Source organism: Phytophthora infestans, genomic scaffold, assembly GCF_000142945.1.
Source record: "Phytophthora infestans T30-4 supercont1.11 genomic scaffold, whole genome shotgun sequence".
NCBI classification, from domain to species: domain Eukaryota; phylum Oomycota; class Peronosporomycetes; order Peronosporales; family Peronosporaceae; genus Phytophthora; species Phytophthora infestans.
In genome coordinates, this window is record NW_003303748.1 from 594,327 (window position 1) to 610,476 (window position 16,150).

The window sequence follows — 16,150 nt, forward strand, 5'->3', positions numbered from 1 at the left end:
AAGCGCTAAGTCAAACAGACCTAAGAATAGACCCTTATAGTACTTTCGGAACCTGAAAGAAGTCTGGACGGAGAACGTTTGAAGGCGGAGTTGATCATGCACATCAACTCCGCCCATCCAGCGCTGGTAATCGGTCACCAGTTTGGGACAGCTGAACGTCGACTGCCCCACCGTCTTCAGGTTTCTCTTGATGGTATCTTCGGCCATTGACACCCCAGTGGCCAGGTAGTGCACAGGCTTGCGGTCCCACCAGTGGCATGCAACCATGGTGGGCACCGCAACCGACCTTGAGTACGTGAATGACCCGCGCTCTACTGTGGTTGGTCGTGTTTTCCTTCGCTCAACGACGTGCTTGTCGAATCCCAGCCTTGACGTCATGATTGTTCCAATCATGTAGACCGACATCGAAAGTAGTTGAATGGCGAGAGCAACGGAGGTGTAGAATCTGTCGACAACAATGACACGAAATCCGGGGTCGTTCTCATCCAACACAGCCTTCAAATTTCGAATTACAGCGGCTGCTCCTGTCTTGTGGTCAAACGCCTGACTTGCACTTTCATGGTTTTGACGCTTCCCTACATATATCTCGAATCTAAAGTCGTAAGTGACAACATAATGCAAATGTCAGACCATCAAGTCATAACTTACGACTTTGCAACACTTATAAAAAAAATGCGCACCTGTGGCAGTAAGCAGACACTGCGTCGCACGTCATGAACATCTTGGTGCCATAACGGTGCGGCTTGTCCGGCATAAACATACGGGTACTGTTACGCTTGGACGTTTGAGGAAGTACACCTTCGTCGAAAGAGATGATTGCAGCCACTATCCACGCAGCTAGGAATGTCATTTGAAGTACGTCAACAACAGCTCGCAGTTTCCACAACTTGTCTCTCTTGTCAGCTGTGTCATTGTTGCAGAAATGTAGATCTCGTAGTATAGAAGTACAGCGATTTCGAGAAATGAAATTGCCAAACCGTCCCGCCGAAAGCGCGCCATCATCGGTCATAGCCCAGTGATCTGAAAACGGACGGGTAGGGCTGAGCATATGAGCTACAAGTAGACCCATGACACAAAGAATCTCGCGCGGTACGTAATCAGGTTCGACTCGTATGCGGCGGCGAACATCCCGTAGCGTTTGTCCTGGTACGCTGCGTCCTTCACGAACGAGACGTGCACGCTCTTGGCGCGCCTTTTCCTCGAGGTATGACCTTTTGTATCTGTTTGTCTCGCTCGTGATGAATGTCCACAGGTTCACCGGCATAAAATAGAATAGCAATTCCAATGGAGAATCCTTTTTAGCACGAAGTGCTTCCACAGGCCTAGCCGCTTGATCCTTCATACCTTTGAACGCGCTATTGTCGGTTTCATACTCGGAGGATGCAGGAGTCCACGCCATCGAACGTAGTGTAATCGGGTTCATGTCTTCGATATATAGAGAACCCCCCAAGCAATCAATAAATGCTGCATCCATAGGAGGCGCCTCTTCTTCGTCAGATGACACGTCGTCACCAATTTGCCTTTGAACAATATCACTATCATCATCTGATCCAAAGCCATCCGACTCCGAGTCCATGCTCTCATACTCGTCTGCATTGTCCTCGTCCTTCATGATGTTCACGTTCTCTTGTAGCAAGCCACGATCTTCTCTCGAGTTTGTTCGCTCATCGTTTCGTCTCGAGTTTGTTGGCGTCACAGGCTCGACAACAGCACCATTTTGACCGGCGCATAGTGACAGCGCTACATCAGGTTCATCACCGCTCATAGCTCCACAAAATATCTCGTCTATGGTGTTTGCTGAAAGCGCAATACTTGTGTCTATCTGTGACGCCCTTGAGCTCTCATCCTCTATGTGCGGACTTGTGGCGCATAGCGGGAGTTCTGCAGGTGTCTCGCTGTCCTCGCTCTCGGATCCAAATAATGCTTCAACGGTGTTCGCTGAGAGAGCAACACTCGTGTCAATCTGAGACGGTGTTACCCTCTCACACTCTGCAGGAACTTCTGGCTCACCTTCTTCACTCTCGTCGTCTCTGTCGTCGCCTGCACCTCCCTCGTCAGCGCCAATGATGCCCTGTTCAAACGCATACTTTACTACCGCATGTTCTCCTTCGCATACACAGCACAGAATACGTATTAGACACACTCACAATAGACTAACCACATCAGACTTACCGACAAACATGTTCACGCCCTCGATGTGGAGCTCCTTTGCAGCGTTCGGTGGGTAGTACGAGTGCAAATTGGACAGCCGCGTTGGCCTCTTTGACGTCCATCCGACACGCACGAGCTGACGCCATAGATGACCAAAATCCACATCTCGCACGTCGATTGCTGAGAGCGCCTCTGCTTGAGCTTTTGTCCGCTTGCTTGTTCTGACCGGCATCTTTGCTTGAGTCCGCAAATTCTGTACTGGTGGAGGACATCCACCGTCCACCAAACGTACGGTCCCGAGATAGTGGGACAGTGAATCCACCTACAGCCTTTTTCTCCCCTGTCGCCCACTACCTTTCCAAGCTTATATTTTTTTTGCAGAGAAACAGACTTGATTAAAGTATGGGATCGTCGCATCTGAGCCATTTCCTGTTTATCTTGACAGTTAAGTCGTAACTTACGACTTAAGGTTTTCACTACGTCGTAAGTTATGACGTTGGTAACCAAGGGGTTAATTTAGGTGCGGCAAATACACAAAATGTTTTTATGGGTTTGTGTGTAGCACATGATTATTTTGCTCGCCTGCGACGCTCTAGATGATCATGTTTCTCGAGGATGATCTTAAGTATTGGGACGTTACTACCGTCGGCGGATGAATAAAGGAAGAAAAAAAAAAGTGAACGTGAGGGTAAATCTGGCCTTCTGTTTGGAGTTTACACTAATTGTAATAAGGAATCATTCTCCGCATTAGGACTCTCGACTATGAGAAAGTGGTGAGCATGTAAGACTAATGCACAAATATTTTTTTTGTAATGTTCAAGCTGCAATTATTCATTTTTACTAATAAATATTTGCCCTACGCTATTTATTGCCGCAGATCCAGGAAAAGGGTAGATATTTTGCAGAAGATGACAGCCGCTGCCATTCGTAGGGCGGTCACACTTTGAAGGGAAACGCGACGAGCATACGGATCAAGAAGCGAGCTTGACGCGAGCTACCAGTGCGTGTTGCGAGTTTTCCATCCATCGTTGCGCGGTTGCAAAGACGCTTTTCCCCGACATCACTCCCTAAGGTGTGCCTCCTCTACACTTTTTGACAACAACGTAGGACACATAATTTTTGTAAATGTAGTTGCTACAACATTACGCGCGTACGCGATCTGCACCCAACGAGAGCCCCCGCTTTTCGCGCCAAAAGCGCAGGTCCCTCACAGACTGTTCTATCACTTTCAAAAAAGAACCCTCGCCTACCAGGCAGCATATCCCGTTGCACATCACTTACACGTGCTCCACGCACTGCCACAAGCACCACCAGCAAGGGGTCGTCCTGTGCAACCCCTGCTACACGCAAGAAAACTCAGCGAAACTCGACGACCAAGCCCCCCCCCCGCCCGACTTCATCGGCACATTGTTCAACGGCCACCCGCTTTTTACTCCCGCACCGCGATTGCTCGTCCTTGTCGTAGTAATTTGCTAACGATCACACCAATGTAACGTACCAGAAGAAAAGTATAATATGAGAAAAAGGCGCCAAGGCGGGATTGACACAAACAGGGCATAATTTTTTTTTAAAATATCAATATAATGAGTATTATATTTACGGAATAAGGGATGATTGCCGAAAGGCGTACTGAATTTATTACTATTGCAGCTTTTGAAAAGAGAAACAAATCTTGATTTACCAGACATACTAAAACAAGTCATATACTAGCTGTGTTCCTGTACGAAATGAGTTTTTATTGCATTATAATCTCGATTATCGAGCGTTTTTTTTCCAGCAGTATAATAAAGGTTTTTTTATTCAAGCCCTGGACACAAAGAAGTAGAATAGTACTACCGGTATTAGCTAATATCAATATTTAAATAAATGCAAATTTGATTTTGGAATTGTGTAGTACTACAATACTCTGAGTCTAGATTTGGAACTACTTAGAGCATCTCCACCGGTGGGGCTCTATATCTATATAGCGACTGAAGAGCTCAAATTGATAACTACTGGGGTTTCACCAGGCGTAATGTTTTAGCTTCCGGGGGGTTTCGGTCGCTATTTCGGACGCCATAGCGACTGAAATCTATAGGAGGTTGGATCACTTGCAAACGAACAATGCCTCGAGGAAAAGCATGGTCGGACAAGGAAGACGCCGCCCTGTGCACGGCGTGGTGCGCTACGTCGCAGAACCCAATCACAGGGGCCGATCAGAAGGCGGACAACCTTTGGACGCTAATCTTGCAGTCATACCGTACGATAGTACCAGGATGCTTGTGCGGCGATACTTCGCCGCACAAGCATCTCATTAGCCGCAGTGAAGTCTCTGTCGACATTTGCAGCCTTGCCGGGCTGTGAACCGCCGTGTTTTCTCTTTTTTCGGTGCGCGAGGGGTCAAAAGTAACGAGCAGACGTACGCCTCTTCCTCGTCGTCAAGAGCTTCTCGCAGAAGACGATTTCTCCACATAGCGACAGATTGGAGAGTGATGCCTCTCGGTGTCTATCGCTAAAAACATTCCGGCCAATCGGAAGGCAACGAGTCTATACATATAGCGACGCACCGGTGGAGATGCTCTTAGCGTCCGCTCACGGGACTAATTCGAGATTATGCGCACACAAAAAGTAGATATCGATTTAATACAAATTTGAAATGTTTGGTTTTTGCCCCAACGCTTATACAAATTGGTTCCGCATAAGTAAAGAAACTGAGTGTACCAATCAGTCGCGAAATCACTTTCTTTGAGAATTGCTCGACAAGAGGCAATAACTAGAGAGTTGGGCTATGTTTAGAAAAGGTTTCTTGGATCAATCACAAATTGAGTTGGGTCTCTAACACAATCAAGTTTCCACATCTTTACTTTACTGATCGATTTCAGAAGGATATTATTAATGGAAAGCTGGTCATTTTCATTCCATCGGAAAAGCCTTCTTTCAGTTTTACTACTGTAGAGAAGCATACCGATAATACGGCTCGGCGCTAGCGCTTTGGCCCTGAAGCGCGGTGCATCCGTGTACGCATTCATACTGAGTCCTGTTCAACTTAATTTTTCAAAGCTCGGCGGTGAGATCCCTGAAGATGCTTATCATTCCTAATCGACACGCGATGTCCTAAACAACCGAAGGACTGTGCTGCCACCCCGAGGGCCCTGCATGCCGGAACGTCCCGTACAGACCCTGGTGGCCAGTCGTGCAGGGGACGTACCGCTCGTGAACGTACGCTAGCCCCCTCTCTACGCTGCACCCGGGGGCTCAGCCTCTGTTCCTTTCGAATCCCTCGTATATACCGCATGCTCCCTCTGAACCCCTTCGCTTTTGTTAGATATACCATACAAATATTAAGTCTAAATTGCCTCCAAGTGGGCACTCCCACTGACGCATGCCCACTTCGGTAATAAAGTCAGTCTTTAATATGGGGTCTAACCAACAAGTGGTTTGCCAGACCCCTGAGCGTACCCATGCTCGACGCAGCTTGGTCCCACCACCTACACCTGCGTCAAGACAAACAGAGCAGCTCCATCTTCGCCAGCAGCTCGAACTTCAGCAAACCCAGCTTCAGCAACAACAGCAACAACTGCAACTCTAGCTTCAACTACAGTAGCTTCAGATCCAGCGGCAGCAACTGACGCATTCAAGACAGTCCCCAGTAGTGCAACCAACCGTATCGCGATTCGCAGCTTTTGTTGAATGAGACTGCTGTCATCGACGTGAAGGCACTGTGTGCACAAGCTGAACTGGAACTTGATCTAGATCTGTTTGTCATGAGACGTCAGCAACGCAAAGAGGTCTGGAACTTTGCCCGACTCATTCGAAGTGAGGGGTACTGGGAGATTGACATAGATAAATTGGATAACGATCATGCTAAGCTGGCGTACTGCCTTCTCTGCAAAATTACAATCCGATTTCGAGTAGGCAAGTCAAAACTGCCGCAGCATATGGATGCCTACCACTCGTTTGAGTCGGCGGCGTATCTGGCCCAGGCTGAGCAGTTACGGCGCGGTAAGGGTGCCCCTATCAGTCGCAATATCGCGAATACATTTGCTGAAGTCGCTGACAGGGGCAAGAAGCACCCCCTTCGAGAAAGCACTACTGAGCAGAAACGACGTGTCAATGAACTTCTTGCTGAATGGGCGGCTCGTTACTTTGGGCCGATGATGATTGTGGAGGACGCAGGTTTCGTTGAATTTGTTCGCGTTATTACTGAAGAACTTGGCTTTGTAAAAGTGATTCTTTCTAACCGTGGCAAGCTAAGACTGGAGATCATCATACTGGCTCAAGAGTACCGCCGGCGTGTCAAAGTAAATATCGCGCGTGGGTGTAGATATTACACAAGCACATGCGATATTGGACTGGAAGGAATGCGAAAAGCTACATTGCTTCGACTAATCACTACGTCGATGACGAATTTACCGCTAAAAACGGGTCGCTCGAGGTTCTCGAACTTCCCGGTATTCACGACGGAGACTCAATAGCCGCTGCCATAACTCGAATTTCGGAAGAATGGTCACTCGATAAACGCTATTGCGCTCGCTTTCTGAGAGACGGTGGGTCCAACATGGTATCAGCGGCTAAAATACTGGGTCTCAAAGACGAAGCATGCGTTGCACATAGTCTTCATTTCGTTGTTGCTGGTGTCATGATCAAGAAAAAGAAGAGGAATGCGAATCGGAGCCTGCATGGGTGGATACTGTTGCTGCAGAAGGCGATAAGGACATTGTTGAACACGAAGATGAAGCAGTATTGTCTCCCCAAGATCGAAGCAAAATCGAAGCGCTTCGAGAGATTGCTATTGAAGATCTGGATGGGTTCTTAGACGATACTATTGCAGCACTGCAGCAAACTGAAGTGACTTCAGTGCGCACGATTGCACAGCACTTCCGAACGCTGGCTGTTTACTTTCAAAAATCGCCTAAAGGAAAGCACCGAATAGGTGCAATCCAAGTGAAGCAGCTTAATGTCAAAGTCAACGACGTAGTGTGCCCGATTGTCGACTGCCCGACACGATGGAATAGCTGCTGAAAAATGCTGAAGCGTCTCATCGAGTTGGAATCAGCTCTTGTCAAGTTTTTTGCTTTTCAAAAAAGCCGCGATGGCCGCAAAGAATTTTAAGATATGAAGAACAAGCTGCGTCGGCCAAAACCTAACGAGTGGTTTTCTATTAAGTGCCTGCAAAGGCTACTGGGCCCGTTCACGGTGGCATCCGACACACTTGGGCGTCAGAACTATCATACGATGCCGCTAGATCTACCACTTATTTCAGGGATTCGCTCGCACCTTGAGAGCAAAAACCTGTTTGCTGCTCTTGAAGCCGAGGCAGGGGAGGAATGTTTCGTTCATGAAATGGTACTGATCAGGGAGCCCGATAAATATATTTATTGACAATTACTGTTTTTGTTTCTCTCAATAATTTATTTACGAAAAAAGCTTCAGCAAAATATGTATTTACGAAGTTGGTGTACCACGACCCAAAATTTATTTTCCCGGACAACAACAACCAACAGTTTGTGGTTGGTTTGGAGCCCCTCGACTTCTTCGAAACGCATATTCTAGCTCATCCTGCAACTTCCCAGGAACACCCCAACAAAAACTACTCTCTTCTTTCACCACCGTGGATGCTTGCATTTAGGCGGCTTCACCCAGGCTAGGTACTTTATTTCACTAATAATCTACGTTTGCAATGCCCCCGCTTCATTTATTTATTTGCTGAGTTCTTAGGTTGCCGCGCGTTATGTATTTCTCGATGTCCTTTGAAATTGTTATAAATTATATTTTCGGGCTCCCTGGAACTGATGATGAATGAGTGCCAAAACATTATGCTAACGCTGTTTGAGAGTAGATTCAAGAAACGGGAGGGAAGTGAATTGAACTGGTTGGCGTTTCTCGATCCTCGATTGGCTAAGCGAATGCCTCACCTAGATTCCCATCGAGAAGGCTAAGGCGGGCGCAGATCTGATTGAAGCTACGATTGTGCTAGCACGAGTGGCGTCTCCAGACACACGCGGTAATCCGCCTTCTCAAAGACCAGTCCAACCTGCAAAAGCCAGGTTTATGCATGATTTTGTGTTTGGTCCTGACGACGATGTCACAATCACGCCAGATCTCGAGCAAGCCTGCAAAGAAGAGCTCACGAAGTACTTGGGGGCTGTTTCAGCTGTGAAGACCTCCATCGACCCTTTCAAGTGGTGGCATATCAATGCTAGCAGCTATCCTAACCTATGTCGTTTAGCAAGAAAATGGCTTGGGTGTGTAGCAACCAGCGTGCCTTCAGAACGGGCGTTTTCAACTAGTGGAGATATTTTGACAGTCAAACGAAGCTCACTGGCGCCGGATTTGATGAGAGACTTGGTGTTTGTAGCTGAGATCTGGCAGGGACTCCAATAGCTTGCTAATATAAGTAGTGCAAGTTCTATACGTAAATTGTGTCTTACGTTTCCAATAAACTTGTATCCACTACTGGCAATCTCACCGCAGCATAAAGAAAACGTGCGATTTTAAGGTACTGTCGATCGGGCGTAAAATGAGTAGTGACTCCAAAAGCGGGGGGCACGTTGCACGTCATCTGGCGTCGTTGAGTGAGCGCAACTTGGGGGCTGTTTCAGCTGTGAAGACCTCCATCGACCCTTTCAAGTGGTGGCATATCAATGCTAGCAGCTATCCTAACCTATGTCGTTTAGCAAGAAAATGGCTTGGGTGTGTAACAACCAGCGTGCCTTCAGAACGAGCGTTTTCAACTACTGGAGATATTTTGACAGTCAAACGAAGCTCACTGGCGCCGGATTTGATGAGAGACTTGGTGTTTGTAGCTGAGAACTGGCAGGGACTCCAATAGCTTGCTAATATAAGTAGTGCAAGTTCTATACGTAAATTGTGTTTTACGTTTCCAATAAACTTGTATCCACTACTGGCAATCTCACTGCAGCATAAAGAAAACGTGCGATTTTAAGGTACTGTCGATCGGGCGTAAAATGAGTAGTGACTCCAAAAGCGGGGGGCACGTTGCACGTCATCTGGCGTCGTTGAGTGAGCGCAACGCTTGGTCAAAGAGCTGATCAAATTCAGAAAATGGAGTAGTGCAGGAAATGCGTGATCTTGGTTTGCAGATAGACACCACAGCATCAGCAGATAAATGAGGCTTTGTTAAAGCCGTCGTACGTAGGTGTGGCTCTAGGTCGAGCTCGTATACCTTCGCTCCCGACTGTATGGCACGACGGATTAAGCTAGATTTCCATTGCTACAACGATTTAGCATTTGACAATAGTCTCCGACATCGGTTTTAAAGCACACAGCTACTTACCGATGAAGCACTGTCATGGTGCGTTTGGACGGGTTTCACGCCTTGAACTCGTTCGACTTGATGATTGCCGTTGATCTCGACATTTTGAGCGCTCTTTGTATCGTCAAAGGCCAAGCAGTTCGACTACAGGTTAAGCATCACATACTCATTAAGCAAGCAATCATAGATCAGTGCGAGCGCTTACCAGCACGATTGGGCTGACTACAGCTTGAAACGTTCTGCTGGACGTCTTGCGCCTGTCGATCTGTCTTCAGTGTTCACGAGCTGCTTCTGCCGTGAGCTGTTTCTTCCTTCAACGACCGCACAGGACGCAAATCAGGACGATATGATCTCTCAGTACGCGTTAATGCTGCTGAAGACGTCTATTGTAGCGTGACACTAGTCAGTGCCATCACTTCGCCTTCTTTTCCGAAGACGTTCAGTGCTGATGGTCTGTGAGAAACACACAATTTTGAAAGAATACATTTGTTAATTTAAAGCACCGAATGGGGCTACTAGAGGGTTCAAAGGGAGCACAACCCCCCCCCCTGAGCGTACTTGTCGCAGAGTGGTAGTTCGGCTGTACGTCCCCAGCCCTAGTGGCCAGTGCGCTTAGTGTGCGGTGTGACATTGCATCTGGGCAACAGAGGGGGGCCGCTGCGCCACTGAACTTTAGCATTTCGTTCAGCACAGACCTTGAGGCACGCCTGTGAGGGGTGTGTGCGGTCCAGAGCTAAACGACAAACGCACGCTCGGGTTGAGAAATGGAGGTAGCTATCCCTTCAGCATTTCACATCTTCAGCACAGGCGACCAGTCACCCCACCTCATACGTCAAGTTCCGGTCGCTCTATTATAGCCAAAGCAAATTCATGTGTGTTGAGTCTCACTTCCTCATTTTTCAAACGCTAAGTGTGCACAAGTCTCGACTTATGAGCCCATTCTCTAGCACGCACGATCCTGCGTCGCCACCTATTTCTAGTGGGAACACTAAGTCACAGTAAGATGGCGGCACCAACGCTGATCCCGCATTGACTAACTCGCCTTTGGTTTGCAAGCCGCAAATTATCGCGAATTTCGACATTGAAGCCAAACTGGCTCAACCAACCCAGGCGTGAGCGCGTCTTCGCTACCACAAATCTAGCCATATCTATACGTTATCGGCCATCTGCAACCAAGGTTGTATTTTTGAAAATCCTGATCTCTGATTGGCTGCACGTAGCGTATAGACCACAATTGTGCCTTGTACAGCGCGAAACGGTGGGGTGGCGATCGCAACTTGGGTTGTTCACACGGTGGCAGGTTCAGGTCAGTTTTGCAACTCAATCTGATACAAAAAGCAAGTCAGGTTGCAAACGTACTTAGTGTAGAACCAGATATCAAAATCCAAGTGAGATCAAGCCAGACGTTTGCAAAGAAAGAAAAGAACGCCACAAGCCCCAGCACTATGACAAGCCAGTACAAGCGAGAGCTCACGAGGTTCATGCCGTGGTAGCGCTGTACTCGGAGATGGTAGTCGCCGTGAATTAGCAGCCCTTCACTCGCAGATTGGAGCAGGGCGACGCCAAACAGCCGAAGTGCTGGACGGAAGTCATGCGTTTACGGCGAAAGAACCAACGAGAGCTACGGAAGTTTCAGGCCATACTAAAGCGAATTGCCATAAAGCCATCTTTTCGGCGCGACGTTATTACGCAGGATATAACTACATCTCCACCTAATCCGCCTCCGACTCGCCGAGCGTCTACGGCTGTACTTTCAAAGCGGCCGAAATATTTATTCGAACTTTGGCACGAATACCAGGTCGGATGCGGTGACCTGAAAGCAGCAAAAGACTTTACGGCAATCGAGCGTGGTGCGAGCAAATTCGCCTTCTCTAGGCGAAACGTGTTCTGGGACGTAGTCGCTAGCTTGGTGCGGTCAGGTTTTACCAGTGACGCAGCGATAGACAAGGTATATTCAGTCTATGGTAGGCAGCTCTCAGTGTCAAGTATCTTGGTGGCCCTCCGTGCGGATCGTAAGAATGGCGGCCATCCTGCTCTGCGTGTGTAGTTACCGCTTTGTGCACTTCAACACAATCATCAGCACTAGTATTAACCAATCAAAATAGGGTTGCAAGCCAGGTTGCACAAAAGGCCGATATTTCTACAATATGGCTAGATTAGTGGTAGTGCCGTAGCCCTTTGATTTTTGGGTCACCGCGAAGCAGAAGTACTGCTGGCGTACGCGTGAAGCCAAAGCTAAAAGCAATATCATATCCAGTCTCTCCGACGGGATCATTGAGCGCTAAGTTGTGCTACTTGATGAAGCCGATCTATGCAAGATATGAAGCACGCTGTACGACCACTACAGCTGTAGCCCTGCAGTCAACATTGAGGTCATTCGCTCTCGGTTTTATGTAGTCGCCCTCAATCAGAACCAGCTTACTGATGACCACGGCTTCTCACCAGTCAATAACTTCTGAGCATTGAAAGAAGACAATTGCGGAAAGAAGACGACGTCCAAGTGTAAGTTCTACGGTGAATACGGTAGTAAGCAGAGCCATCGTGAGCGTTGGGCTGGCGAGCAACGGCGGCTACCACGAGTGTCGACCGTGGTATGCAATCTGTGACTGCTGGGTATACGCGTGAGCCCAGAAAGTGCGCTCTGTTCAGCAAGAGCCTCCGCTAAAGTTTATTTATGAGCTGATGCGAGACGTACCAGGATCAACGGCCGCTGTGCAGCTTCGTAGCCGCATCACCCCTGGCTCACCCGTGTACTCTGCTGTTGCACCAGCTAGTCCTGAAAATAAAAAAATACAATGCTCTCCAACGACTCCTGTTGGCTCTGATCAGAGCAAGGAGGCAAATATTAATGATGATCGCCATATGAATATGGCCATGGCCGTGTAGGCTCGACTAACCTTATGAAGCTGAACGGGCTAATCTCTCAATTTTCGATACGTAGACCATGACGTGAGTGAAGAATTGAAGATGGCTTTAGGGAGAAGTAAAGCTTTGGGGGCTACAGAAAGTGTAGCAATGCGTGTATTTGATGTCGCTACGGGCAGATGTGATGTCCTCATCATTAATAGCACATCGACGCAAATAGTCAGGAGTGTAACCACCGCGTCATCCTCATATATGGTGTACCAGCCGTAGTCACTGTCGAGGCGCGGGGGCCCAACCTTTTGCAGAAAGTCGTGCAGCGTCTTGTTTCACACGGCTTCAAGCCGTAAATAGCCCTGATGAACTGGTAAACCAATGCACCACCTGGGTCGTCTTCGCCTGATCCCGATGGAATCTCTGTAAAGACGAGATCCTCGAGCTATCCATACAAGAATGTTGCCTTAACATCGTACTGCAACACAGGTCAGCTCCGCTTAAAAGCATAACAAACACTGTCCTTATCGTCTCGAAGCAGGTCCCATTTGTGTGGGTGCCCAGTCAATCGGCCCTAAGCGGCTGGTTAAAGCCGTTGATCACAAGTCGAGCTTTAAGCGTTTGATCAGTCTTGAGCATCACGTTCGATAGCGTGTATCGCTCGCTTTTCCATCACTGTCTGGTGCGTTAGTTTTGATCGTGCCACTAGTTCTCACGTGCCGTGCTCACGCAGTAACTCAACCTGTTCCTTCAAGGTTGCTTGCCATATCAGACACTGAATGCTTTCTTTAGCTTGTTTGTGTGCGCTGGGAATCTTGATGTCTCCCGCCATGACAGACCCCACCACGTATTCGATAAGGTGAGCAGAATCTCGCCTGTTACGCTTAGTCACTGCACCACGTCACCTGATGCGAACACCGTCCGCGATGAATCGCAAACTTTATCCGACGTAGATTCACCGTGCTCACGCAGTAACTTAACCTGTTCCTTTTAAGGTTGCTTGCCATTCCAGACACTGAATGCTTCCTTTAGCTTGTTTGTGTGCGCTGGGAATCTTGATGTCTCCCGCCATGACAGACCCCACCACGTATTCGATAAGGTGAGCAGATACTCGCCTGTTACGCTTAGTCACTGCACCACGTCACCTGATGCGAACACCGTCCGCGATGAATCGCAAACTTTATCCGACGTAGATTCACCGTGCTCACGCAGTAACTCAACCTGTTCCTTCAAGGTTGCTTGCCATTCCAGACACTGAATGCTTCCTTTAGCTTGTTTGTGTGCGCTGGGAATCTTGATGTCTCCCGCCATGACAGACCCCACCACGTATTCGATAAGGTGAGCAGATACTCGCCTGTTACGCTTAGTCACTGCACCACGTCACCTGATGCGAACACCGTCCGCGATGAATCGCAAACTTTATCCGACGTAGATTCACCACGCTGTCTGCCACGCCTACGCTTGGCATGCTTTACCGATTTCTGCCGGACAGTACTTCCCTTCTCTTCGTCCGATGCTTTGGCCGCTAGCTGTGCATCAGCGTGTACTCCCACTTGCTTATTGTCTACCACCAGTTAAGTTTATGGATGGGGCATTCGAAGTTCGGGTTCCGCTGGCAATCGTAAAGTTTTGCCGGCTCGGAGGAATGACCGGGGCTAAAAACGAGGAAGAAATCAGAACCACCGAAAATCGCGACTAGAAGTTCATAACTACCATGCTGGTAAGTATTCAGGAGTAGCTGTCGCATGTAGGTTTGAACCAATGTCAACTTCTCGTGGTAGTATACGTTTCCACTTCGTCTCGTAGCGAATACCTGGAGAGTAAATCCATCAGCTTGTATACGTTCGTGCATCTACACTTCCCCAAGTATCAGACTCAGCTCAGCACGTGGAACAAGCTTTGACCCCGGTATGTCGGTTTCTGGAGACACCTGTGCATGTACAATGCGCCCACATATTCGCAGATTCCAGCCCCGGAGGATTTCCGAGCAGTGGTTCATGCGGGGACTTGCACAGCAGTGGTCGAGTAGGCAGGAGATTGAAAGTGTCGACCGCGTAAAGGAGATTTTTTCCCCGCAGTAAAATTTTCTGGTTTGTTGCATGAAGTAGTGCTCATAGCTGTGGCAATACCATACCATTTGCGCGCTCAATTATTCTATCTCCTCCGGGGAGTAAGCAGTAGCAAAAATCTGAGCAATGCCGCGTCGCTCGCAAAACGACTGGCGATCAGCACCTTTGAATCCATCGCTTAGTTTGAGTAGAACTTCTCCACATTAAAGCCTCAGGTTTAGATTTACATAAGAGTCGTCAACTTAAGCTCATTAACAGCACCGCAGCTTAGCCGGTTCTCGACAATACATAGCACCAATTATATCGCGTTGCCTCATCCACTACCAGCATGAACTGTTTGTCCCCATATGCCATGGCGGATTGAGCAAAGCTCCACGCTTGTAAGATGTATGTTTGAGCTTACCTGATTTACATAGAACAAATTCATACGAGGAGAAGACCTTCGTAATGAATTTCGTGTTAAATTCGTACTTGCATGGACCAAGCGGTTGTGCAGCTGCTCCATCACATTATTTCGCGCCGTCACGGCTGCTACCAGACGCATCGAGGGCTGGTAGCGCAAGCGGCACACCGCGTCATGAGTGACAAGCTTGAGCTTTAAGTACCGTTGATCAGCCACGCAGTCTCTTAGTCATCCCTCTTGAGCCCGAGGGAATGCACGTACCCCAACTCAACTGATTGGCATGTGCATGGGATGCGGCTGCCATGTAACCATTCACAGCATGCCACGAACGCTCTCGTTATCGCAATGCCTTAATACAGTGCATTTGTCTCCTGCTCCCTCGGACCATACGAGATCACATTGCCGTCAAGGTACATTACGTAGCCCGATACAGACTTGGTGTCATCTCGAGCGTTAGCATTGTCCGAGCCCGTAAGAACTGTAGCACAGACGTCATCACCAGGAATCACCACCATATGAAGTGCAATGTCCTTGGTGGGTTTGTAACAGGTAGCGTAGCACCCGTTTGGACTCTGTAAAAATATCGAAGGTTAAGTCTGCCAGGTACTTGCTCAGGTATCGTACCGCATGACCAATGTCGGGGCGAGAGGTACTGCAGCGCACCAACAAGCGCGTGGTATGGCTGATAGACGTCCTAATGAGTTGCATCTCAACAGATCTTGACTCGCTGGCCGCTTGGGGAGTACAACATCCGTGAGCGTTCTCCGTGTGAGGCGCTTTGTGTACTGCCCTCAATGTGACGACTGCTGAGAGCACGGCGCAGAGGGACTTCGATGACGGGAAGAGTCGCGTGGCGAGGAGCGAAGCGGAGGAGAGCGGCGAGAGTCCAGCGATGGGGACTCGAAGGTAAGACGTAGGAGGCTACTGACGTGCCTCGAAGAAGGTAAATTGGAAAGTGAGATTGAAATGGTTAGTTGTTTGTCGGCCACGAGGAAGTGCTTGTTTGCATTTCCTTGGTACCCTATGTAAGTATATGTATTTCACTAACCCAGATTCTAAGTAGTCCTTGAGTCGAATCTTGAAGTAGCGTAGCGTAGTAGTGAACCGCGGTTCATTTGAACCGGGTCAGAATCTCCATAGTGAATTCAAATGAAAAAGAATGACTGTCATTGAAGTTCCATGTTTGGCAATACTCGTCCAAACATTGTGATTGCCTTCCGGTCAGGCGTGTCTCTGCCTGGCCGCTCATTGGCAGCTTAAGAAGACAGTTGGCAGTCAACATAGACAAGTAGGAAGATAATTGAAGAAAGTAGGACGCATTGGTACCAACGTCATGGCCATCGCTGGCTGTGACGTTGGTGCGTCGTTACACTCAATGTACGCACGCTGGGTGTACACGATCTAGTAGTGGGTGCT

General features: G+C 48.4%; 3 protein-coding genes across 3 annotated transcripts; all 3 read left to right on the forward strand.

The window, feature by feature from the left end:
• Window positions 1-5,286: 5,286 nt before the first annotated feature.
• On the forward strand, window positions 5,287-6,241 carry PITG_07419 (uncharacterized protein; the record flags this gene model as incomplete). Its single annotated transcript, XM_002904400.1, has 2 exons — window positions 5,287-5,349; window positions 5,576-6,241. The coding sequence occupies 2 exons, from the start codon at window positions 5,287-5,289 to the stop codon at window positions 5,717-5,719; spliced, it is 207 nt and encodes a 68-aa protein (XP_002904446.1).
• A 1,004-nt stretch (window positions 6,242-7,245) lies between these two features.
• Window positions 7,246-8,514, forward strand: PITG_07420 (uncharacterized protein; the record flags this gene model as incomplete). Its single annotated transcript, XM_002904401.1, has 3 exons — window positions 7,246-7,476; window positions 8,108-8,177; window positions 8,489-8,514. The coding sequence occupies 3 exons, from the start codon at window positions 7,246-7,248 to the stop codon at window positions 8,512-8,514; spliced, it is 327 nt and encodes a 108-aa protein (XP_002904447.1).
• Window positions 8,515-9,442: 928 nt separating this feature from the next.
• PITG_07421 (uncharacterized protein) lies at window positions 9,443-12,618 on the forward strand (the record flags this gene model as incomplete). Its single annotated transcript, XM_002904402.1, has 7 exons — window positions 9,443-9,556; window positions 9,594-9,794; window positions 10,463-10,518; window positions 10,775-10,925; window positions 11,205-11,315; window positions 11,893-11,997; window positions 12,475-12,618. 7 exons carry the CDS (start codon window positions 9,443-9,445, stop codon window positions 12,616-12,618), a joined length of 882 nt encoding a protein of 293 aa, XP_002904448.1.
• Between the last annotated feature and the right edge of the window lie 3,532 nt (window positions 12,619-16,150).